The sequence below is a fragment of the Jaculus jaculus genome, chromosome 11 (assembly GCF_020740685.1).
Source record: "Jaculus jaculus isolate mJacJac1 chromosome 11, mJacJac1.mat.Y.cur, whole genome shotgun sequence".
In the NCBI taxonomy this organism is placed as follows: domain Eukaryota; kingdom Metazoa; phylum Chordata; class Mammalia; order Rodentia; family Dipodidae; genus Jaculus; species Jaculus jaculus.
In genome coordinates, this window is record NC_059112.1 from 104,817,904 (window position 1) to 104,843,672 (window position 25,769).

General features: G+C 47.7%; 1 protein-coding gene across 2 annotated transcripts in view; it reads left to right on the forward strand.

Moving 5' to 3' along the window:
- Positions 1-18,267, forward strand: part of Usp7 (ubiquitin specific peptidase 7) — a 52,022-nt gene extending 33,755 nt beyond the window's left edge. For both annotated transcript variants that reach the window (XM_045161554.1, XM_004652252.2), the window contains exons 12-31: positions 992-1,101; positions 3,984-4,140; positions 5,076-5,220; positions 5,531-5,661; positions 5,963-6,097; positions 6,410-6,511; positions 6,668-6,773; positions 7,389-7,481; positions 7,559-7,626; positions 8,575-8,675; positions 9,317-9,470; positions 10,755-10,822; positions 11,172-11,280; positions 11,364-11,441; positions 12,006-12,106; positions 14,707-14,806; positions 16,147-16,266; positions 16,378-16,449; positions 16,564-16,654; positions 16,937-18,267. In XM_045161554.1, the coding sequence (XP_045017489.1) occupies positions 992-1,101; positions 3,984-4,140; positions 5,076-5,220; positions 5,531-5,661; positions 5,963-6,097; positions 6,410-6,511; positions 6,668-6,773; positions 7,389-7,481; positions 7,559-7,626; positions 8,575-8,675; positions 9,317-9,470; positions 10,755-10,822; positions 11,172-11,280; positions 11,364-11,441; positions 12,006-12,106; positions 14,707-14,806; positions 16,147-16,266; positions 16,378-16,449; positions 16,564-16,654; positions 16,937-17,043 (2,148 nt within the window). In that variant the 3' untranslated portion in view covers positions 17,044-18,267. The remainder of the gene's footprint in view (positions 1-991; positions 1,102-3,983; positions 4,141-5,075; positions 5,221-5,530; positions 5,662-5,962; positions 6,098-6,409; positions 6,512-6,667; positions 6,774-7,388; positions 7,482-7,558; positions 7,627-8,574; positions 8,676-9,316; positions 9,471-10,754; positions 10,823-11,171; positions 11,281-11,363; positions 11,442-12,005; positions 12,107-14,706; positions 14,807-16,146; positions 16,267-16,377; positions 16,450-16,563; positions 16,655-16,936) is intronic.
- The last annotated feature ends 7,502 nt before the right edge of the window (positions 18,268-25,769 follow it).

Sequence of the window (25,769 nt, forward strand, 5' to 3'; positions counted from 1 at the left end):
GTGCTAAGGAAATGCTGCTGCTGGCAGGTATTCTTCCACACCAGGAAGGTGTGGCATCCGGGTATGCCCAAGGCACTTCAGAGTCTTCACCTCAGTGGGCAGGAGAGGAGACAAAAATATTTGGTCCTTCATTGTGGCTGTGTAGTATGGACTAGGAGCCTGGGCCTTGACAAGATATATTTGGTCCTTCATTGTGGCTGTGTAGTATGGACTAGGAGCCTGGGCCTTGACAAGATAACTGTCTTAAACACTATTGTACAGTATGTGCCTGGTCCTGGTGCCCTGACGGCTGGGGCTTTACTAGCTGCTTGATAGGGATTTGAATCTCTGTGGGTGAAGGGGGTGTGTTGGTCAGAAGGGAGTAAAGCAAGAGTGTTCTGTTCATCTAACATGCAGAAGAGCCCAGGACAGGAGTCCTCTCTCACACAGTCTACCTGCCCCCAGATCTGTGCTTGTTCCCATCAGGGCTTCTGTAAACATGTCTAGTTTTGTAGAATGGTGATTAGTTTTCCACTTGATTCCCCCCCCCCCCCCCCCCCGTTACTCCTTTATGTTTTTCTGTTTTACAGCAGTGAATGCTTTTACTTAACCATTTTCCCTGGGCTGGACATTTAGTCTTATTTTGTAATCTCTCAAACACTGCAGATCACAGATCACAGAGACCCTGACTTGGCTTTCTCATTCACCTTGTTACTGAACTGGAGAGATGGCTTTGTAGTTAAGGCACTTGTCTGCAAAGAAAGTCTCTAAACTTCAGAAAGAAAGGAAGAATGGGCTAGAGTGAGACTGGTCTTGAAAAAATGGAAGTAAATAAAAATAAAACATAAGGGGAAAAAAAGAACAAGAGGTTAAGCTCAGCATGGTGGCACAAGGGTTATTCCCATCCTTGGAGGTCAGAGGTAGATTGGGCTTTGTCTCAGATAAACCAAAACAAATGAATAAGTAATAATTGAAAAAATGTTGAACGAACTGTGCCTTTCTTAATGTTCAGGAAGCAGAGAAAGGTGTGAAATTCTTAACGTTGCCTCCAGTGTTACACCTGCAGCTGATGCGGTTCATGTACGACCCTCAGACGGACCAAAACATCAAGATCAATGATAGGTAATGTGGGGGATGTGGGGACTGAGGCTGAGCTAGCTCTCTGACCTGCCAATTCCTCTTTCCTTAGGGGTTCTACTTTATAATGTGAGTGTCACCTAGAAGATACAAAGGCCTGCTTGTTTCTAGCTGCCTGTCCTCATAGATGCCCTAACTGCAAGGACAGGGTGATTCCTGTCTCTTTCACAGATTTTGTGTTTATTAGCATTTCTGATAAATTGGATTTGGGGCATAATGTAAATGTTAGCAAAGTGTCTTCTGTAATTTTGGGTGTCCCCCCTTCCTGAGCTAGGGAGATCTTGGTCTAGCCCAGGGTGACTGGGAATTCACTGTGTAGTCTCAGAGTGGCCTTGAACTCACGGTGCTTCCCCTACCTCTACCTCTTGAGTGCTGGGAGTACACATGCTTTCCATCAGTTTTTGTTTGTGTTTTGTTTTTTTGAGGTATGGTCTCACTTTAGCTCAGGCTGACCTGGAATTCACTTTGTAGTTTCAGGATGGCCTCAAACTCACAGCAATCCTACCTCTGCTTCCTGAGTGCTAGGATTAAAGGCGTGTGCCATCACATCTGTCTTTTCATAGTTTCTGATGTACATACTTTCAGAAGCTGCTAGGGCTTTAAAGAAAGCTTATGTTGTACTCCACTACTGGTACCTTTGCACATTTTTTTGCTAATATTATTTATTTGAAAGAGAGAGTATATGGCCAGGGCCTCTAGTCACTGCAGATGAACTCCAGACACATACTCCACTTTGTGCAGCATGGGTCCTGGGAAATCCAACCTGTTTGTCTTGGCTTTGCAAGGAAATGCTAATCCATTTCTAGACCACTCCCCTTTTTGTTAGACAGAGGGTCTCATCCTAGCCCAAGTTGACCTGGAATTCATTGTGCAGTCTCAGGGTGGCCTCGAACTCATGGTGCTCCACCTACCTCTGCCTCCCGAGTGCTGGGATTAAAGGTGTGAGCCACCTCTCCCGGCTAGATTTTTTTTTTAAAGCATTATTGGCTTTGAACATCAGTTCTGAAGAGGACAAGGGATGTTCACTCACTTTCACGTTGAGTGCAGTGTGAGCATGAGCTGAGTCTTTGCTTGCTCATTACTTCCTAGCCTGTGATCCCAGCAGTGGGGAGGTATTAACAAGAGGATCACAAGAAGTTTGAGGCCAGCCTTGGCTACAGAACAGGATGCTATCTTAGAGCTGGAGAGTTGGCTTAGCAGTTAAGACGCTTGCCTGCAAAGCCAGAGGACCCATGTTGGATTCCCCAGGATGCACATAAGCTAGATGCACCAGGTGGTGCATGCGTCTAGAGTTTGCTTGCAGTGGCTGGAGGCCCTGGCAAGCCCATTCTCTTTCTATCCCTCCCCCCTCCCTCCTTCTGCCTCTTCTTTCTTGTTCTCAAATAAAAATAAAGTATTTTTTAAAAAGATACTATCTAAAAAAAAAAGGAAGATTTTTTTTTTTTATCACTTTACACAAATGGAGCCTAAGACTGTTTGAGCCCACTGATCAGTTGTGAAGACCTCACCTTGTCTTTCTTACTGTTTTTAGTGAATTACTTGTTAGAGTTTTAACAATTGTGAGATTTTCCTTCAGTGTACAGATTTCTCACTTAAGAAATCAGACATTTAACAGTACAGTGCTGCAGCCACCCAAGGTGGTGGCTAAAGTGCCTAAGCCACTAGCTGCCTGATTTGCTTTGGCATCACTTCTGCTCTGCCTGGCTTTCTTTGTCTTTTTCTTTGCCTTGTCTTTTCTTTTGTTCTCCCACCCCCGCCCCCACACCCAAGGTAAGGTCTTGCTATAGCCCAGGTTGATCTGGAATTAGTGTCAGGGTGGCCTAGAACTCACAGCAGTCCTCTTATCTCAGCCTCCCAAAGTACTGAGATTAAAGGCATGCACCACCACTCTGGGCACAGCTTTCCTTCTTGTTTCTGGGGCTTGCAGAATTTTGAGTCCCCATGTAGCCTAAGCTGACCTCATAACTTGATATGTAGCCAAGGATGTCCTTGACCTTCAGATTCTCCTCCCTTTACCTCCCAAATGCTGGGATCTGGTATGTACCGTCATACTGTGTTTTTAGGCAGGGTTGGAGATTGAACTCAGTCCTTAGTTCAGGCTTGGCCAGGTTGAGGCCAGGTGGAGCTTCATTCCTGTACTGAATGCACTTAAATTTGTTACCCATGCTTAAGAGATTTTTGGCAACTAAATGTCATGTTGAAAAAGCAGTAATTTAGATCCAAGTCAAGTATTGCCCATGATAAGATTTGAAGGTGAAACTGGGCATGGTGATGCATACCTTTAATCCAGCAGAGGTAGGAGGATCGGTCTGAGTTAGAGGTCCACCCTGAGACTGCATAGTAAATTCCAGGCCAGCCTGGGCTAGAGGGAGACCCTGCCTCAAAAGGAAAAAATATTTTTTGAGGATGATGGCCTCTTTACCCACATCTTGATTTTAATTCATTTTTGTAAGGCAGGATCTCCCTCTAACCCAGGCAAACCTGTAACTCAATTCTGTAGCCCAGGCTGGCCTCAAACAGTAATTCTTCTTCCTGAGCTTTCTGAGTGCATGCACCATCATACCATGCTTTATGCCTTTCCCCTTAGGTATCCCAGCTCCTTCTGGAAGTGAGCTCAGTGTGAACTTACCATAAGACTATTGGGCAAGGTCCTTGGACTTAAAATTATTACTAGGTCATCCCATTGTTTGACGTATCTTTCCTCACCTATACCCTCAAGCGTCAAGTTGATAAAAATATTTAACCATTAACTTTCAGAAGAAGCCAATTTGTTGTCATTCAAGATGGGCGTTTGATGAAGCCCTAAGAAGGTTCAGTGTTGTGTACAAATGGACATTGAGCTTCTTTAAATTGCTTTTTTATAATAGGTTTGAGTTTCCAGAACAATTGCCACTTGATGAATTTTTGCAAAAAACAGACCCCAAGGACCCTGCAAATTATATTCTCCATGCAGTCCTGGTTCACAGTGGAGATAACCATGGTGGACATTATGTGGTTTACCTGAACCCCAAAGGAGATGGCAAAGTAAGTGTTGGGGCTCAGGGTGGTGCTCCTTAGGGAACCTAACATGGAGTGAGTTAAGGATTGTTTACACCTTTGAAGGGTGCATGTGTTCTCTGGCTGTTTTCTTCCTTGTCTCATTTCCACTGCTCACAATACGCACTGAGCCTCACAGAAACCCTTGATTTTATGTGAGGGTGATGAATACTGGACTTGGCGTGACCTTCCCCATAACTATGATGTTACCTGATAATGCTATAAAATATTGTGTTGTGTTTTAATGAGCACTGCATGAACTTTGCACTTTATGGATTCAATTTGGTGTGCTTTGTGGCTTTTTTTCTTTTTGCTTGTGTGTGTGCAGTTTTGTGTGTAAAGTAACACACCACTCCGGTCTGGATGCATAGTGTATGTATTTGTATGCAGATATGTGAACCCTGTCTGTGTGAAACATTGGGTGCCCTCTTCCCTGCATAGTTCCTTGAGATAAGGTTTCTACCTCAACCTGGGGAGAAAAAGAAGGGCAGATGGCCTCCAGCCACTGCAAATGAACCCTAGAGCATGGCCCTATGTGGGTGCTGGGGAATTGAACCTGGACTTTGACTTTGCCAGCAAGTGTCTTAACTAAGCTTTCTCTCCAGCCCAATACAACGTGTTTTGTTTTGTTTTTTAACGTTGGTTTTAGAGTCAGACTGTGCTAGTCTCAGGTCCTCATGCTTATTAAGTAGCAAGTGATCTTAACCTCTGAGCTTTAGACGTGTGAAGAGCAGTGTCTGTAGATTGAACAGATGTAGACTGTTGACAGTGGGCAGAGGAGTGTCCCCCAGAACTGCTGAACAAGGAGGACAGCCAGCAGCGCTGCCGTGGGGTGTCTGCAGAGAGCGCCTTGAGCAGGTCTGGGTGCTCAGTACAACTTGCCCTCAAGCCTGTCTGCTGACAGCTGCCGTCTTTCTTTGCAGTGGTGTAAATTTGATGACGACGTGGTGTCAAGGTGCACTAAAGAAGAAGCGATTGAGCACAATTATGGGGGCCATGATGACGACCTATCTGTCCGACACTGCACTAACGCCTACATGTTAGTGTACATCAGGGAGTCAAAGCTCAGTGAGTACGGATGGCTTAATTTGTTTTTGTGTTGTGGTGTGTGCACACAGCTGTGTCACAAGTTCCCCACAACTTCCTTAGTGTTCCCTTGGTAAAAACACAATGTAGGGTTTCACTGGAATTTACTATGTAGTCTCAGGGTGGCCTTGAACTCACAGAGATCCTCTGCTTCCTGAGTGCTGGGATTAAAGGCATGGGTACCTTACCCAGCTGGTTATTTCTTTTATGAGTAAGAACTAAAGCCATGATGTTGTAAGGTGGGGAAAGTAGAGTTTGCACTGAGGTGAAAAATGACGTGTTTGTCTTGCAGGTGAAGTTTTACAAGCTGTCACAGACCATGATATTCCCCAGCAGTTGGTGGAAAGATTGCAAGAAGAGAAAAGGATTGAGGCTCAGAAGCGGAAGGAGCGGCAGGAAGCTCATCTCTACATGCAAGTGCAGGTCTGCCTTGGCCCTCTCAAGCCCCGTGTGGTCAGGGTGGCCCCAGAGGGTTGAAGTCGGCTGTGGCAGCTCAGGCTTAGCTGCAGATGTTCCAGGGCAAGTACAGGCTGGTGCCAGTGCACTTAGAATCTGGGAGGTGCCTGTAGTGAAGTACTACTAATTCTTGGGGGACAATCTTGTAGATATCTGGATGAGTTCTGGTTCTTTCCCAGTGCTTCTCTCGTGACTCTAGGGAAAGAGTTCTTTTGGAACCCAAGTCTTGCCTCACTGTGTTTGTAAGCTCTGCTCTGTGTGCCTTTAGATAGTTGCAGAGGACCAGTTTTGTGGTCACCAAGGAAATGACATGTATGATGAGGAGAAAGTAAAGTACACCGTGTTCAAGGTTCTGAAGAACTCCTCCCTGGCTGAGTTTGTTCAGAGCCTCTCTCAGACCATGGTGCGTACAGCCTCCACTCATCCCGTAATATTTCTCTCTGACATTTATCTAGGGGGTGGTTTCTGTGTCTGGGCTTCTGTGAAGGTGAGGTTTTGACCTGCACAGAGCCCCTGTGGAAGGTGGGTGTGCCACGCCAATCTCCTACCTAGGTCTCAGGATCCCATTCAGCTCTTCCGAGCTAGCCTTTCACCAGAGCCCAGAGAATGTTGTGTGGGAATGTGTATTCTGCCACTACCACATTTTCTATTTTTACTCACAAAAGCTTTAAGTTGGTACTTGTTTTAATATATTTAAAAAAAAATTTTTTTTCAGGGATTTCCACAAGATCAAATTCGATTATGGCCTATGCAGGCAAGGAGTAATGGAACAAAACGCCCTGCAATGTTAGATAATGAAGCTGACGGCAATAAAACAGTAAATATTGTTCCTTGGGTGTCTCTTGGGCTTCTGTGGGAGGCTTTTGGGTCCTGTTCAATAGAACTAGATATTTTCTGCATGCCTTGAATATAGTTGGCACCCTGTCACCTAAGACATTACACTGTCTAAAGTCATCGTCTCTTTTGGAAATAGATGATTGAACTCAGTGATAATGAAAACCCTTGGACAATATTCCTGGAAACAGTTGATCCCGAGCTGGCTGCTAGTGGAGCAACCTTACCCAAGTTTGATAAAGATCGTAAGTGCCCACACGGTGCTATACCTAGAGTAGTAAGCGTGGCATTCTGGATTGATCTCAGCAGAGGGCTGAACCTCTTCCCTTGTTCACTCAGGCCTTTTTGTGTTCAGAGCTCTAAAAGCCCTAGGCAAAAAAAAAAAAAAAAAAAAAAGGCTTGGCTTGGCTTGGCTTGGCCTGGCTTGGCCTTAGTGTCCTAGGGGTGGGAGCAGCAGCCCCTTGACCAGGATTGTGCTCGTCACTGTTCTGTTCCTTTAGGTAGGGCTAACGTGTATGTCATGTCTGTTGAGGCCACACTGCCTGTTTATGACTGGTGTGGCTGCGGGGGTGTGCCACTGATAGGTGGCTGTCATACAAACAGACTTTCATTGCTTTGAGGGGTCACACAGCTGTTCTATTCCTGTGGGCACTGTGCTGTAGCTAGTTAGTGCCAAGTCTCAAATCTAGGATTTCTTGGTTCCTTTATGTATTGTCTTCTATAGCAGTTCCTTCTGGTGGGATGTGTGGAGCCCATGTTTGCTCTCAAGCCTCATATAATGACTTCTAGGGACCTGTGCTGTCATTGAGCTGCCACATGCCTGTGTTAAACCTCCTAACAGTCTGTTCATCAACTTGTAGATGATGTAATGTTATTTTTGAAGATGTATGATCCTAAAACAAGGAGCTTGAATTACTGTGGACATATCTATACACCCATATCCTGTAAAATACGTAAGTCCTGGCTGTACTTAAGTAGACTTTGCTTGGGGTATCATAACGTGGGTTTGACACAGATTTCTTTATCATAGGTGATTTGCTCCCAGTTATGTGTGACAGAGCAGGATTTATCCAGGATACTACCCTTATCCTCTATGAGGTTTGTAGTTTCTTTCTCAAGAATCACTATCATTTCTGGTTGTGGGTGGGAGATATTTTTATAGCCTTGAATTTGTTATTGCCTAAAGCCTGTAATTAACCTAGGACCTTTAGTCTTGAGTTGAAAAGCACTTTTTTGGCCAGGCATGCTGGCGTATTCTTTAATTTCAGCACTTAGGAGGCAGAGGTAGGAGGATCACTACAACTTGGAGGCCACTTTGAGACTACATAATGAATTCTAGGTCAGCCTGGGCTAGAGTGAGACCCTACCTTGGGAAAAAAAAAGGAAAATCAACTTTTATTTATTGAGATACAGGGTCTTACTGCCCGAGCTGGCCTTGAATTCACTGTGTACCTGAGACTAGCTGCCTCCTGCTTACATCCTCTAAAGCTGCCTTTAAGGACATATCTACTACCACACACATGCATAAATGGACATATGTGTGTATGTATGTATATATTTAAATATATGAATTGTTTTTCAAGGCAGGGTCTTCTTGTAGCCCAAACTGGCCTTGAACCCATGGTGATACACCTACTTCAGCCTCCTAATTGCTCATTAAAGGCATGAGCCAGTGCTGGCAAGTGCTTAGAGACAAAGAGGAGGTTCAGGCAGATCACTTGAGCCCAGGAATTCAGCCAATCTGAGCAAACAGGAAAACCATATTTCAAAAACTTAAAACAAAAAAAGCACAAAGGTATATTGGTGGGGGGAGAGATATTTGAGTGCTTGGGAGGTGGGAGGATTGCTGTGAGTTCGAGGCCAGCCAGAGATTACAGACATGAAGAATTCCAGATCAGCCTGGGTTAGAGTGAGACTCTAATCTACCTTGGGTGGGTGGAGATGTATTTAATTAGGACAGGCATTTACAGCGTGTTGGAAAATGTGATCAAATTAGATATTAAACACAAAAATTGCACTTTAACCATTTCATATCTTTCACTGCAGGAAGTTAAACCGAATTTAACAGAGAGAATTCAGGACTACGATGTGTCTCTTGATAAAGCCCTGGATGAACTTATGGATGGTGACATTATAGTGTTTCAGAAGTATGTACCTTTGACAGCCTCCATCTTGTATGCTAGAAGGTTCTTTATCTCTGTGTACACATGGTGGAAAGTTTTTTAGTCAGCCCTGGCCCCACTGGCATTTGTGCTGTCCTTTGAGCTGCAGTTTAGAAGAGTCACACAGCAGCTGCTTTCTGCTTAGTTGGAGTTAGCAGTGAGCATTGGCATCACATGAGTTGATCTCGTGTCCCTGCAGTGTCTGCAGTCAGTGAGCTCCATAACTGTTAGCAGGGTGAGATATCTTCATGGTGGAGCAGAAACATTACCCTTCTCTAGGAATGTCGTAGAGAATACACCAGGCAGCTCAGGTCACCATGGCCTGCAGAGCAGTGCACTGAAGCAGGTGATAGTAAGCTGCATCTAAGGCAGCTCCCAGATGAACCAGCCCTGTGCTGAGCCTCTTGCCCAGGAAGCAGTGGTCACACAGCTGACCTCGCGAGGGGCTCCTTACAGACCTCTCATAAGCAGTCGCTTTCCTTGCGCCTTGTGGGACTGTATATGAGACTTGTTAGCAGCCTCAAATGAGAGCCAGTGTATCACTGTTGCCTAACAGAGGATTCCTTTTCCTGAATTACTGCTTGCAGTGGACTTCAGTCTGCGAACATTTTTTTTTCCCTTCCCAGGGATGACCCTGAGAATGATAACAGTGAATTGCCCACTGCAAAAGAATATTTCCGAGACCTCTATCACCGCGTGGATGTCATCTTCTGTGATAAAACAATTCCCAATGACCCTGGATTTGTGGTTACATTATCAAATAGGATGAATTATTTTCAGGTATTCAGTGGATGCTTTTTTCTTCCTGTGGCTCCACACCAGAAATTCTCCATTGTTTTAAATAATTATTTGTTGGGAAGAGGGAGGGAGAGAAGGAAGGGGAAGAGGCAGACAGAATGGGTAGGCAAGGGTCTCTAGCTGCATGCACCACTGTCTGCAGTTTGCTCTGTGTGGGTACTAGGTAATTGAACCTGGGTCATTAGGTTTTGCAGGCAAGCACCTTAACCACTGAATCATTTCTCCAGCCCCAACACACAAATATTTTTATAAAATTTCAGGTCAGCCTGGGCTAGAATGAGACTCTACTTTGAAAAATCAAAAAATTAAATAAGTAAAAGTTATTTTATTATTTATTTGAGAGAAAGAAGCCATACACACACATATACATATATGAAGAAATGAACTTAGGTCCTTTGGCTTCGCTAAGCCATCTCTGTAGCACATTTTATTTTATTTTATTTTATTTATTTTTTTTTTGGTTATTTTGAAGTAGGGTCTCTGGCCCAGGCTGACCTAGAATTCACTATGGAGTCTCAGGGTGGCCTCGAACTTATGGCGATCCTCCTGCCTCTGCCTCCCGAGTGCTGGGATTAAAGGTGTGCGCCACCACGCCCAGGTTCACATTTTAATTTTTTTTTTTCACATTTTAATTTTTTTCATGAGAGAGAGAAGTGGCATGCAAGGGTCTCCTGCCACTGTAATGGAACTCCAGATGCATGCATCACCTTTAAACATTATGCCACTTTCATGGTGGCATACTAAAGGATGTAGGGTCTGTTTGTTTGTTTTTGTTTTTTAAATGTTCTTTTGCTTATTCGAGGTAGGTTCTCACTCCATCCCAGGCTGCCTGGGAATTCACTTTGTAATCTCAGGATGGCCTCACATTCACCATAGTCCTCCTACCTCAGCCGCCTAAGTTCTGGGATTAAAAGCATGTGCCATCACATCCAGCTAAAAAGTTCTTAATGTCTGGGGAATTTTTTTTTTTAATTTATTATTATTTTTCTTTTTTTAGTTTTTCGAGGTAGGGTTTCACTGGCTCAGACTGACCTGGAATTAGCTATGTAGTCTTAGGGTGGCCTCAAACTCATGGCGATCCTCCTACCTCTGCCTCCCGATTGCTGGGCTTAAAGGCATGCACCACCATGCCTGGCATTTGTGTGGAGAATTTAAACTGGGCTGCTTAAGTGCCACTTCTTTATAAATGTAAGCAGATAGCCCTGAGTTTTGTTAGCACATGTATGTTATCTGTCCAGAGTGCAAAACTCCCTTCCTGCCCTCCAGGTTGCAAAGACAGTTGCACAGAGGCTCAACACAGACCCAATGTTGCTGCAGTTCTTCAAGTCTCAAGGGTAAGCCTGATTCACCCTGCACAGTCACAAGTGACTCCTCACTGCCTGTGTTCAGGGATCATCTTGGCCTCTTCCTCATTACCATATACCTAGCTCCATCACACCACATGATCCAGAGGTGGCATAGTGACTTGAAAACTGCCTCTGAAAGCATTTACTTGGTCTACCCTCAGAGCATCCCCTTGGATTCAGGGGTTCTGTGAGCTGTGTTTCCTCAAAGAGAACATTCAGCACTCTTTCTGGGGAACAGCAGTTGATCCCTGAACCAGACATAGGCTTCCAGGAGCGTTTGGTTTAATTTTTGTGCTCACATTTCTCTCTTTCACTTATATACTGTTTTCTTGTGTAGTTATAGGGATGGCCCAGGTAATCCTCTTAGACACAATTATGAAGGTACTTTAAGAGATCTTCTACAGTTCTTTAAACCAAGACAACCTAAGAAACTTTACTACCAACAGGTAAGAGTCAAAATCAGTTTGAAAAAGGAATAAATGGATTTCCTGGGAGTGTATCTCAAACCAGTGTTTCTTTTTCTCAATAGCTTAAGATGAAAATCACAGACTTTGAGAACAGGAGAAGTTTTAAGTGTATATGGTTAAACAGCCAATTTAGGGAAGAGGTAAGTGTTTCTTACTAGTGAGATTTGAATGTTTGTCGAGTGGGCCAAGGATGTACTTGAGATATGAGAGTGCTTGCCTGTAGTGCTCAAGGCCCCGGTTTTGGTCTCAGCCCTCAGAGGTAGAGCCAGGAGGATAGAAGTTCAGAGTCACTCAGCTACATAATGAAGTTAGAGGTGGTTAACCTGCAGTTTGTGAGACTCTGTCTCCAAAAACAACTAATCGCAAGGGGTGTTAGGAAATGTAGTTCAGCCACCTGCCAAGGAAGAGAAACAAGAGCTCACAAAATTCCTGGGAGAGCAGGGTATGGTGGCATATGCCTTTAACCCTAGAATTTGGGTTACTGTGACTTCTAGTCCGACCTGAGACTCCAGAGCGAGTTCCACGTAAGCCAGGGCTAGAGAATATGATCCTACCCTAAAAAGACAAAAAATTATCACCACCTGTAGTTTTTAATACCCAGACCTTGAAAAAAAAGCCCACCCTCCCACCACCCATTCCCTCTCTTCCTCCCTCAGTGTGGTAGAGGCCTCAACATTGATATACAATGTCCTGTCATTACTTAGGAAATAACACTATATCCAGACAAGCATGGCTGTGTCCGGGACCTGTTAGAAGAATGTAAAAAAGCTGTGGAACTTGGTGACAAGGCATCAGGGAAACTTAGGCAAGTATTGCCCTAGGCTCCAGGAGAGCTGGAGCCAGCTGTGGTCACCCAGAACTCAGTCCCCGAAGCAATTCCCAAATGGAAATGGACCCCACCAGAATCCACATGTCTAACCAAGTCTGCCTGCAGCTGCTGTTTTGCAGAAGTTAGGAAGTGCTGTGTTATTTAGCCACTTTTCCCTTCTTGTCTTCAGGTGGTGGTTGTCTGTGGTTTAAAAAAAAAAAAAAGGCGAAATTCAAGTAGAAAAGCCACTCAGGGAATGGTGTGGTTCAAGTCGAGTGATCACCGTGAACTCAAAAAGGTGTCTTTGCTGTAGTTGGGATCTACTCTCGAATGTACATCCCTGGGATGGCTGGGAACACCCGCCTATGCAACTGCCATGCAGGAGTACCCAGCCCACAGCCTAGGAGAGCTAGAAACATTGGCCAACACAGAACCAAATTTACTTACACATAATGAGTTTTTTTTTTTTTTTTTTTAAGAACTCAATTGCATGGTTTTGGAGCATAGAGTTTGTAGGTGGCAGTGCCATGTAGGATAGAGACTGGATATGGATATGGGCTGGGGAAATGGCTTAGTGATTAAGGCATTTGCCTGCGAAGCCTAAGGACCCAGGACCCACGTTAAGCTAGATGCACAAGGGGACACATGCATCTGGAGTTCGTTTGCAATGGCTGAAGATCCTGGCATGCCCATTCTTTCTTTTTGCGTCTCTCTTCCCGTCCCTCCTTCTCTCAAATAAAAAAAGAAAAAAAGTTTTTTTTAAATGTTGGATATGGCATGTGTGGTACTGATGCTTTTAACCCCAGTACTTGGGAGGCAGAGGTAGATTGCTATATGTTCGAGGCCAGCCATGAATTACATAGTGAGTTCCAACTCAGCCTGGACTAGAGTGAGATATTACTTTGAAAAAAAAAAATCAAAAGAAAAAAAAAGAGGCATGTTCTTTGTTTCATGGACTTTGGAAGGTGGACTTTAGAAGGATAGATAAGCGTTTTACTTGTGATATTAATTGAAATACATATAGTAAGGGAAACTATTTATTTGAAGGGAGAGAGATAATGGGCAAGCCAGGGCTCCTAGCCACTGCAGACGAACTCCAGATGCATGCATCACCTTGTGCATCTGGCTTAGGAGGGTACTGGGGAATGAAGCTGGGTACTTAGGTTTCTCAGGCAGGTGCCTTAACCACTAAATAGTCTTTCCAGCCCCGAGGCACACCTTTAATCCCAGCTATGAGTTTGAGGTCAGCCTGGGCTAGAGAGAAACCCTACCTAACAAAAATATAGCATAGTACATTTTTTGTTTTTGGTTTTGTGTTTTGTTTCTTGAGGTGTAGGGACTCATTCTAGGCGAGGCTGACCTGGAATTCACTATGGAGTCTCAGGGTGGCCTTGAACTCTAGGCGATCCTCCTACCTCTGCCTCCCTAGTGCTGGGATTAAAGGCGTGCGCCACTACGCCTGGCTAACATAGTACATTCTTGAGTCAAGGACCTGGTCCTGCCCAATTCCAGTTCCTTCTTGGGGAAGTAGACAATTTGAGGAGATTGTACCTAACCTGATCTGGTAGCTCACACCTATAATCTCAGCAGTTCAGAGGTAGAAGAATTGCTATGAGTTTGAAGGGCTATACAGTGAAGAGTGTTGTCTCAAAAATAAGCACCCCAGGGCTGGAGAGATGGCTTAGTGGTTAAGCGCTTGCCTGTGAAGCCTAAGGACCCCGGTTCGAGGCTCGGTTCCCCAGGTCCCACGTTAGCCAGATGCACAAGGGGGCGCACGCGTCTGGAGTTCATTTGCAGAGGCTGGAAGCCCTGGCGCGCCCATTCTCTCCCTCTATCTGTCTTTCTCTCTGTGTCTGTCACTCTCAAATAAATAAATAAATAAATAAATAAATAAATAAATAAATAATTGAAATAAATAAATAAATAAACACCCCAAATATTAGACTTCGGCCAAAGGATGTCCTTCCCACTCTTGCACTTGTGTTTGGATCAGATAACCCTTAACTTTTATTTATATACATATACGTGTGTGTGTGTGTGTGTGTGTGTGTGTGTGTGTGTGTGTATGTATGTATGTATGTATGTATGTATGTATTATATGACAGAAGGAGAGGGGGAGAGAATGGGTGCACCAGAGCTCCAGCCACTGTAAACGGACTCCAGGTGCCTGTGCCCCTTGTGCATCTGGCTGGCGTGGGTCCTGGGGTGTCTACCTGGGTCCTTTGGCTTTGCAGACAAATGCCTTAAACTGCTAAGCCAGCCCAATACCTCTTAACTTTCATAGTCAGGTGCAGGTCAGCCTTGGCTAGAGCAAGACCCTACCTCGGAAAACCAAACATGGCCGGGGGAGTGGTTGGAGAGGAAGTATGTCTGGCTGGTCTTACATACATAATTTCTTCCTAAACATAAATCCATTTTGGTTGCTGGATTTTTGTTTTTGGATACAACATATTGTGCTATATTCCACAATGCACCGAAAGTTGTGATCATTCTACCTTAACCTTGTGCTCTTAGCATACCGGTATGAGCCACCATGCCATCTACTTGTACCTTATATGAATATGAAGACTGTCCTTTTGGTTATTTTTTTCTTTTAGGCTGCTAGAAATTGTAAGCTACAAAATCATTGGTGTACATCAAGAAGATGAACTATTAGAATGTCTATCTCCTGCCACAAGTCGCACGTTTCGAATAGAGGTAACTGTCTACTGGCTGGCATCAAAGAACCTGGGGGTTCCCGAGTGGGGAGATCTGTCTTGCTGCTAGTGTGAACTTCCTGTGAGCTGCATAGGCGGCTTGAGTCAGCATGTGTGCCAGTACTTGAGGTCCACTTCATTACAGATCTTCTTTTGCAAGAGTAGATGTATTTGTGATAAATCACAGTGAGTCATAAAAGCACCAGCTTCCTGAGTACAGGTTTTTGCATGCTTCGCTATAGAAAATACACATAACATGTTTTAAGTGTTGTGATCTTTCAGTTGTACAGTTTAGTGATTTAGTACATTCCTTCTTGTGAAACCATTACCAACCTGCATCTCTGGAGCTTGTTTGTCCCAAACAGACTTTGTTTTGGTTTTGGTTTTTCAAGGTAGGGTCTTACTCTAGCCCAGGCTGACCTGGAATTCACTTTGTAGTATCAGGGTGGCCTCAAACTCAGTGATCCTTCTATCTGCCTCCCCATTGGTGCTTGGTCCCAAGCAGACTCTGTACTTGGTAAAAGTATCAGCTCACCTGGGCGTGGTGATGCACACTAATCCCAGCACTTTGGAGGCTGGTCTAGCAGGATTCCCCTGATTGTGAGCCCAGCCCTGGGTTATAGGAGTGAGACCCTGCCTCAAACAAAAGCAAAAAAAAAAAAACTTTCTCATCCCAAATAAAATATTTTTAAAAAAGAAAGAAATGAACTTGATGTATAGGAACCAAGGCTGTCTAGGCTGGAGCTGTGGGTCTCTGCTCCTGTTCTCACAGTAGCTGGAGTGGTACTAGTTTTCTTAGAAAAGTGACCCTAAGCCAGATTCAGCTGTGACATTTAGGTAGAATAGGATTGTGTAAGTCACACTTGGATTATGTTATTTTCACGAGATCTCTGAATCTGCTTAAGAGAAAAAGGTTATTGTGAGTGGTTTTGGAGGTTTCCTTTTGTGGTTTTCTGGCCTTGTTGCCTGTTGAGTCTGTGGCAGGCCAGCACGTCATGGTAGGAATCATGTAATGGAAGAAACCCGTTCATCCCATGACTGGAGATAAAAGAAGAAGAGGGGAGATCGCGTCCTGCTGCTGTGTCAAGAGCACAATCCCTCATTGCCTAAGACCGTTCTCTAGGCCACTGTCTTCATGGTTTCTATCGCCTCCCAGCAGTGCCAGCCTGAGGACTAAGTGTTGAAGACTTCTGGGGCCACCCAAGCCCTTTGTAAGGCAGTGAGCCAACTTGTTGGAGGGTCATCTAAACTAAATGCCTACATCTAGATCTCTGCAAAACAAAAACAAACTAAACAAACAAAAAACACTTAGGAAACTAATTGTGTTTAAACTGTCCCCAGGAAATACCTTTGGACCAAGTGGACATAGATAAGGAAAATGAGATGCTAATCACAGTGGCACATTTTCACAAAGAAGTGTTTGGGACATTTGGAATTCCATTTTTGTTGAGGATACACCAGGTAAGGGTGTTGGAGGGGGCTGGGCATCTCGTGTCGGTCAGAACCTCAGGGAGCTCTTGGGGCGGGGCGTCATGGCAGCACGCCCTCAGCACGTGTCCTCTGCCTTCTTAGGGTGAGCACTTCAGAGAGGTGATGAGACGGATACAGAGCCTGCTAGACATCCAGGAAAAGGAGTTTGAGAAGGTAGGCGTTCCTGTAATCCTTGCAGACCTCGGACTAGTGTTTGGCCCCCATTGGCAAGGCAGCTGCATCTCTGGCACTCAAGGAAAATAAGGGGTTTTGCTTTTTGTCTTCTAGTTTAAATTTGCAATTGTCATGATGGGCCGGCACCAGTACATTAACGAAGATGAGTATGAAGTGAATTTGAAAGACTTTGAGCCGCAGCCTGGTAAGAAAGGCCCTCGTGGAAGGCTTTGTTTCAGGTGCAGGTCTCTGAACTGCAGTGGCTTTGGTTCAAGTGCCAGCCCTAAGTGCCTTAGGATCGCGTGGGCTTACGGTTGTAGCAGCTGGCTGGGTGGTGACTGGACTCGTGCATGTCAGTGGTTCTCTGCGCACAGGGCTGACCGAGCAGCTCGCTGGCCCCGCTCTGCTACCGTGCAGCCGCCCCCAGGTCTGGCACAGCAGTGCCATGGGGTTCTGGGCTCTCACTCGTGGTTCTTTCTCCCCCCAGGTAACATGTCTCATCCTCGGCCTTGGCTAGGGCTTGATCACTTCAACAAAGCCCCAAAGAGGAGTCGCTACACTTACCTTGAAAAGGCCATTAAGATCCACAACTGACTTCCTTACTGTGCGTCCAAGGCGAGGGACAGCGCGTGGCTGTGTGCCCCTTCTTAACAGCCGTAGAACTTTGGTACACGTGCACTCTAGCCGAAGTCTCCAGCAAGAGGATTTGCTGCTGATGTTAATTTTATTTTGTTGAGGCTGTTCAGTTTGGCTTCTCTGTATCTATTGACTGCCCTTTTTGAGCAAAATGAAGGTGTTTTTATAAAGCTTGGATGCCAATGAGAGTTATTTTATGGTAACCACAATGAAAGGCAACTGTCAGCATCCTGGGGAGCAGAGGTTCCTAGGACATGGGTCCTTGGTGGAAAGAAGGTCTGTGAGCTGTGTGGTTGGTACAAGCAGCCTGGCCACCTTCCTGGGGGTTGCCACCAGCTGTGCAGCTAGACAGGCTGATGTGTGGGCTTGTCTGACTCTCATCAGTTAGACTTTGAATGACCTGTGTGCATCTGTAAAGGCAAACCAGAGAAACTCACAACTTAATAAACAGAGCTCTTTCCTTCGTTGTGCACATTGTCGGCCCTTCCTCGCTCGGGGTCTTCTCCGGCTGCCTGGGTCTTTTTAATAAACTCGCTTCCACCAGCCACTGCTGTCAGCAGCTTGTGCAGAACGGACCCTGAGCACAGGCCGGGCAGACATGCAGGGTCACGTGTCCCACCGAGAGCAGCAGATACAGTGAGGTCACTCTGATGCCTCCGCAGGCTTCATGGTCTCAGCAGTTGATCCATGCAGGTGAAAGGATTCCAGGAGGACCTGTGAGGACGCAACAGGTTGAGCCATGCAGGAAGGAGAGCCTTTTAGCAAGAGCGCATGCTCGCTAGTGGTTAGTAAGCTGTTGACTTTGTAAAAAAAAAAAAAAAAAAAAAAAAAAAAAAGATAAAATAAAAAAGTAAACAGGAAAAATGAAATTGTATATTTAATGAATGAATATGTACAATTTGCCCCTGGGAGGAGGTCACTTTTTGTTGGGTGAGTCTGCAAGTGAATTCGCCGACGTCGACACTCGTTCGTAGCTTTATTTGAGTCCCCGCCTTGTCCCTTTGCGTTGGAGCTCCTGCCAGCTGCGTGTCTGGGTTGAGTGCATAGAGAATCAGCAGCCACACTTCTTTCCCCTTTCCGCCCAGTATTCTGTTTCTGTAGCAGCGGTGTACACCAACCCTCCTGTATATTGCCTTTTGCTGGAAAATGTTGTATGTTGAATAAAATTTTCTATAAAAATGATCATTCAGTGCTGTGGAAGTTGAGGAAGATTGCACTCTCACTAGAAACTGACCTGAGAGCCCTTTTATTTATGGCGATGTCAAAGTCTTTCTGTGGTATTCTTTTCCCTCTTAGTTACAGGGGTTTTTGTTTTGTTTTTCTTGGAGGTTGGAGGGTGTTGGTTATAGCTAGCCAGTCACGTTTGAGCTTAAGAAAGAGAAGATTTTAGTGCAGTGTGGTACTATAATCCCAGCACTTAGGAGGAGGAGGAGGTAGGAGTCCCTAGTTCTCTAGGCCCACCAGTACACGATGTGTGCTCTGAAAAAACCAAGGGCTGCCTATACGACCCCTTGGTGGGTCCTTCCCTGCTTTGTTCCAGGCTCTGGACTTCATCCCTAGCATTTAAGAATAAGTTTTCCCAGGTGGTATTTATAAGTAAAACCAACAACTGGGAATAACATGCCAGGTCTCATGCCATGCCCATGGTGGGTGGCTGTTCTCAAACGGATAGGCTCTCGGGTGTATGTTACCTATGGCACCTCATCCTGCAGCCAGGCCATGATTGTGGCCCAGTCTTAACCCCGGGTCAAATGTCTTGTTTTGCTCTGTGAAGCATGTGCCTTCAGATGTCCCACTTTGCCTACCAGTCAGCCGGACCAGCAAGATCGCAGGGGTCCTTCCGTGCCCTTCAAGGACTTCTTCCTGTGAACAACTTGTTTGTAGCTACAGGCAGGGCAGTGAGGCCCATTCACCCAGTGTGAGTCTTTGTTTGTTTGTTTGTGTTTTGGTTTTTCGAGGTAGGGTCTCACTCTGGTCCAGGCTGACCTGGAATTAACTCTGTAGTCTCAGGGTGGCCTTGAACTCACGGCGATCCTCCTACCTCTGCCTCCCGAGTGCTGGGATTAAAGGCGTGCGCCACCACGCCCGGCTCAGTGTGAGTCTTTGAACACGAAGGGGTTTTGTTTAGAGTTTGCTGGGGGCTGGCTGGAGTCTTAGGTAACTGCAGCCTAAATGCTTTCCCTCAAATATTGATGTTTTCCAAAGAAATCTTCCAGCGTGTCTTTCATGCCTTGCGTTCACTTGGCCATTCACTCTCAGTTCTGAGATCAGGACTCCGGGTTCATTTAAACTGGTTTTGGGAAGATGGGAATGGAATTTTTAAAATACAATGAAGAAACAACTGTTTTCCAACCAGCTTGTTGTAATATCCTGAGGATGTCAGGCCCTATGCAACATACGGATGCACTTACTGATGGGTCCAGAGGGTGACCTCAGTGAGCAAGTGCAGCCACATTGGCCCTCCACAGAAGCTGTCCCAGAATGATCACCAGGAAGAACGAGAAGCTGGAGACGCAGTAGAGCGTTCCTGGGGTCCCAAGGGGCTCCAGAGTTCAGAGCCATCCTTTGACGCGTAGCAAGTGTGAGGCCGGCTTGAGACTTCCACGAAGGACATTCTACCGGCATCTTCAGCAGCACGTTCCTATATACATCCTCCACCTGGCGACGTGAAAGCATATTCCAGGGTTGCCCTGCTGGCTGATCTCGAGGATCACCATTGCCTTTAGAGTAACTTTGAGGATCAGCACATCCAGCAAGGAGAGGCGCATGTGTGTCCAATAGCGCTCGCCATGTTAATGTAGACATGTGCACTGAACAGAACAAGGAGGTGGAGGCAGAACGGCATGCTTAAGGCCCTGCTCCAAAACAAAGAGCACATGTGGAAATGGGGTTTGCATGGCGACGGCGGCTTGGGATCAACCTGTGGACAGCCTCATCTATGTGAGCCCCAAGGGCCAACCACTTACCTCTTCCTAGCTGCAGCTTGGCTTGCTCCTGTGTGATGTCAGGGAGCATTAGGTGTTGCACGTAACCCTTCTTTCTCCCTTCTGTGCTGGAGACCCCTGCTTGTGGTGCCAGGGGTAGAGAGTGCAAGCTTTGAACACACAGCCATGGTGTATTACTAAGTTTTGGCTCCTGTGAGCATGTGAAAATATGTGTATGTGTAGTGTGTGTGTGTAGTTTTTGAGAGGCTGGAGAGATGGTTTACCTATTAAGGCACTGGTCTGCAAAGTTTACCTGCGTAAGCCAGATGCACAAGGTGGCACATGTCTGGAGTTTGTAGTGGCTAAGGTCCTGGTGTGAACATTGTCTATCTTCCTCTTGCTCAGGTAATGATTACAATATTTTAAAAATATTGAGACAGACAGAATGGGCATACCAAGGCTTCTAGATACTACATGTGAACTAGACACACGCTTTAGCTTGTGCATCTGGCTTTCCATAGGTACAGGGAAACTTGAACCCAGGTCCTCAGGCATTGCCTGAGGCAAGCTAGGGCAAGCATCTTAGCTGCTGAGCCATCTCCAGCCCCGGTGTGGGAGCTTCTAAAGGGAGATGTGAGTTGGATGAGGGTGCTGTGAAGCCGCCTGTTGCCTCTGTGGGGCATGGGTGTTCTCTGTCACAATGCTGTTTTGCCACCTGGCATTTGGAACCCGGGCATCAAGCACAGTTGCCTTAGCTGCAGGAGGTGGTGCTGCTAGGGACAAAGGGGAGCCAGGGTCCCATTTGTGCTCACGTACTGTCAAGTTAGGGATGTGCCCCAGGGCTGTGTGGGAGAGTGTGTGGGTTCCACCTCTGGTCCTTGCTGTCCTTGCCCTGCCCTGCCACTCTAAGTCGCACCCAGTACCCTGTGGCAGCTGAGCACCAAAAATGATGGAGTGGAAAATCGCCCCAATTCTGGTGGTACAGATGGGTGATCATGTCTGCCCCCGTGGGGAACAAGGTCCTAGACGAGTTTCCTCACCCTGTAACAACTCTTTCATGGGACCTGTGCATAGTAAAGGTTCTTACAACCTATTCACCTGGAAGCCTTCTGAGTGGGAGCAAAGGTCAGGAAGGACAAGTCTCTGAGACCTTGTGGTTTGTTGTTGATGGACCTGGGCAGTTGGGTGGCCGCTAAAGAGGGAAACCTGAACGCTGGGCTCCGTGCCTTGAACACAGCTGGCCAGGGCTGTGTGAGTTTGAGACACAGGGTCTGTGCCGGATATTAGGGCCCTTCACCATGCGTGGATCTTTGGAGACCAGGCTATCCTTGGAGCCCAGCCCTACCGGCCAGTGAGGCGTAAGTACACCTGGCCTTCCTTGCCGCTTCCTGTGCGGTTCAAGGGAGTGGCCCTCCTATAGGGCAGGGCATACAGGAAGCTGCTTAAAGTTCCCTCTTCAGCCTTTGTGACCCCAGGCATCCCCATCACCCACCTGGCTGGAGGATAGGGGCCCCAGTGGAACTGTCTGGGCTACACTGGCAGGAGGGCCATAGGCACAGGAGCCTTCCTTGACATCTGCTGATACTAGAACCCTGCCCAGGTCATACCACACCCTCCTGTCTGCACCCCTGATAAGGCTGGGTGGGGTGAGACCTGCTGAACCTCCTGGCTGTGGCCCCAGAGGGACGGGGTGGTAGGAAATAGGAGCTAAGAACAGTGCTGGGCTTTGCGGCAGGAGAGCGCCTTGTCACACCGGTCAGTCAGCAGGTGCGCACCGAGCGAGCACCAGCAGCCCCTCTGAGAGCCCCGGGGGCAGGTGCGGACTGAGCAGCCGTGCCTCGGTCCAGCCCTCCTGGTCAGGGGGAGGTGACCCCCAAGCCTGCGTGCACTGATGCGGCCATGCCCGAGTCAGGGAGCAGCACTTACAGACACCGTGAATATGAGGCTGGGAAGTCTGGCTCCTCAACGTGAGGGCTGGTCTGAGAGGGACGCCCCTGTCTCATGATGCATCTGGGCACCCAGGTGGTACTGGTATCCATCAAGGCCATGACTGACTGGGACGGGAGATGTGCGCCAGCAGTCACTTCACAATCCCTCTCGGTCCAGGGTTGAGACACTCATGCCTGTGGGCTCGTCTCGCAGTCCCAGGGGAGACCAAGGTTCAGGTGAGAAAAGGTCTGGAGCTGAGCTCCTGGTGATTCAGGGTAAACGTGGCCTTGCCAGCACAGCCAGGTGGCAACTCGGTGGCTACCTGAGTCCCAAGACAGGCATGGTGTGTGACCAGGTTGTCAGGCGCTCCCTCGTCCTTCCGGAGGCCCCATGGCCCTGGGCCAGCATGGTGTCCGGTCGTCATCCACTACAGACCAGAGGTCACCTCCTTTGGCTTCAGGAGCACACCAGGAATCCGAGCTGGCTGGACACATTCGGGGTACCTATTACTGGACCTGTTGGGGTGTTGTCCTGCAGTGCCTGCCAAGTGCTGGGTCAGTACCCGGGCCTTCATTGTGACCAGCAGGCCAGCACCAGGCCCTCCCCCCCAACCGGGGTGACATGGAGGAACTGCCTCGCCTTGGACAGTGTAGCTCTTGCCTGCCTGACTTTCAGGCTCCTAGGAATCTCAGCTGGGAAGGTTAGGGAAAGTTTCCAGCTCGCCAAGCCTCCCTGTGCGCGCCTTCCACATCTTTTGCTGCCAGTTCAGGAGTCTCGGACAGACCCAAGTTTGTAAGGGTCCATCTGTCTAGCCACTGGATTGGCTGTCTGCATCCGAGGCCGAGCCAGCACTGCCCTCTGGTGGTGAGTGTGGACATGGCATGAGACCTGGCATGTTATTCCCAGTTGAAGATTTTATTCATAAATCCCACCTATGCCTGAAGATCTAGGCCAGAGTTGGGCGTGGTGGCACACGCCTCTAATCCCAGCCCTTGGGAGGCAGAGGTAGGAGGATCGCCATGAGTTGAAGGCCACCCTGAGACTACATAGTGAATTCCAGGTCAGCCTGAACTAGAGCAAAACTCTACCTTAATAAATAAATAAATAAAAAGGGCTGGAGAGATGGTTCAGTGGTTAAGGCCTGCGAAGCCTAAGGACCCAGGTTCAATTTCCCAGTAACCATGTAAAGCCAGATGCACAAGGTGGTACATTGTCTGGAGTTCATTTGCCGTGGTTAGAGGCCCTGGCACATTCAATCTCTATCTGCCTTTATCTCTGAAAATAATTAAAAATCAGCCAGGCGTGGTGGTGCAAGCCTTTAATCCCCACACTTGGGAGGCAGAGGTAGGTGGATCACCATGACTTCCAGGTCAGCCTGGGCTAGAGTGAGACTCTACCTCAAAAAAAAAAATTAAAAATCTAGGTCAGATGTGGTGCACTGAGATGGCTGAGGCAGGAGTATTTAGTTCAGGCCAGTGTGTACTGTGTAGTAAAACCCTGTCTCAAAAAGCAAACAAAAAACAAAATTCAAAATCTACTAGCTGGGTGTGGTGGAAGCTAAGTGAACTAAGGTAGGTGGATCACTGTGAGTTGGAGGCCAGCCTGGGACTACATAGTAAATTCCAAGTCAGCCTGGGCTAGAGTAAGACCCTACTTCGAAACACACACACACACACACACACACACACACACAGGCTGGGAAGGTAGATCAGTGCAGTGATAGACTGCGCACTTCATTCCCCAGCACTGCAAAGATCTAGTCAGCCGTTATTTTCAGCTTTGCTTCCAGTCACCATTTTCTACAGAAGATCCATCCACAAGTTAGTTTGAGACCTTCAACACTCCCTTCCTCCCTGGCATCCCCAGTGTGTAAGGCTGGGGTGCAACTGCAGGAAGGAACTTTGCTGGGGACCCATGAGGAGATTTGGGAAGATTTGTCCTCTCCCAGTTTCCATAGAGCTCCTGACCCCAGTCCTGCCAAGTCCTGGAAGTGCTAGGCTAAGCCAAGAGGCCACAAACCAGGCAACATGTGCAACTAAGAGGGAGGAGCCATCTTAGAATGCTCAGAAGGAGGCTGCCTGCGAGTGGGCATTTGGTACCAACTCGCCTGGAGAATGGCAAAGGCAGCTCACAGGTGGCCTCAAGTGACATTGTGCTGAGGGTATGGGTTTGGTCTGGCATGGCAAGTTTAGATGTTTTTAATTGTTTTTCATTTATTTATTTGAGAGAAGGAAAGAGGCACAGAGAGAGAAAGAATGGATGCACCAGGGCTCCAGCCATTGCAAACGAACTCCAGGTGTGTGTGCCACCTTATGCATCTGGCTTATGTGGGTCCTGGGGAATTGAACCTATGTCGTTTGGCTTTGCAGGCAAGTGCCTTAACCACTAAGCCATCTCTCCAGCCTGATTTGTGTTTTTTTTTTTTTTTTTTTTTGTGACAGAGTCTTACTATTATGTAGCTCAAGCTGTCAATCCTCGTGACTCAGCCTCCAAAGGAAGTGACCGATTCTTGGCCACATGAATTGAGTTCACCCTGTCCCAGCACGCCAGCCACAGGCTGCTGGCAAGGAATGGAAGGATTAGCAGGACCCAGGGCAGGAAGGTGGAAGCGAGGGCAAGGCAGAGGGGAGGAGGCAGTGTGGATGAAGCAGGACAAGGGGCCAAGAGCTGCCCCGGATGGAGGAGGTGGGGTGCCCTCCCCAGGCGCGAATGCCTGCAGCAGGGGAGACCTGCTGTGTCTTCTGGGTGCCAGAGACATGGGCAGACACCTCTGCGGGAGGCATAGGGGAAGACGGGAAGAAGCCCACCAGGAGGTGCCTGTGGGGACAGTGAGGCTAACCCACTGCGGAGGACCCAGGCAGGTAAGGGTTGCCATGTTACATGTAGCGATGGGTCGCTGGTGCTCAGGCTAAGAGCCAGTGTGAACCCGGATGAGGGATGATGGGGTGAATGCAGGTTTCCCCAACAAGGGGACAGAGACTGGAGCCGATGGAAAAAGGGGCGAGAAAGAACAGGTGGTCCTCGGGGGCTCTCGGTGTGTCCAGCCAGAAGCGGCTGGACCTTGAGAGTGCTGGGCTCACCCGGGCCATGCCACGCAGCGCCTGCGGGACCCAGTCCCTTGCCACCCACCGCTGGACAGGGACACACGCGCACAACAGGTTACACTTTATTCTTTCTTGCTCGGGTCACAGGCGGTGGTGTCGGAAAATCTCTTGGTGACACACGGGGCAGGAGTGGCTCACGTCCATCAGGCTTCCCACGCAGAAGGGGATGAAGCAGCAGCCCAGGCCACACCTGCAGCCTCAGAGCGGCACGAGTGGAGGCCTGCGCGCCACCCCACCTCCGAGTGGGCCCCGGCATCGCCTCCGCCATCCGCACCCCCAGCCACGCCGCGAGCCGGTGGCTCATCGCCCGAGAGAGCAGTGCTCTCACGCCGGGACCTCCCTCGTCCCCGGGCCTCCACGCTCCACAGAGATGCTTGCTGAACCCTCCACTCACCCAAACATGAAGAGCCCAGCACACAGCAGCCAGGTGAGCAGTCCTGGGGTAGAGGTGGTCACTGTGATGACAGAGTTCCCGCAGAAAGGACACCTGGTGGGCATGGGCAGGGAGGCCGACACCCTAGGCATTCTGTTGACTTCCACTGTGGACGGGAGGAGGCAGGTCACACCACAGTCCCTCCCTGCCCTGTCCCCAGACTCACCCAGCCTGCCTGCCCCTCCTCCCCGCTCTCTTATCTTCCCCATGCCGCCTAAGCACCCAAGGCTAGCCTGGGCTACAGAGTGAGTTCCACGTTAGCCTGAGCTAGAGAGAGGCCCCACCCTCCTCAGA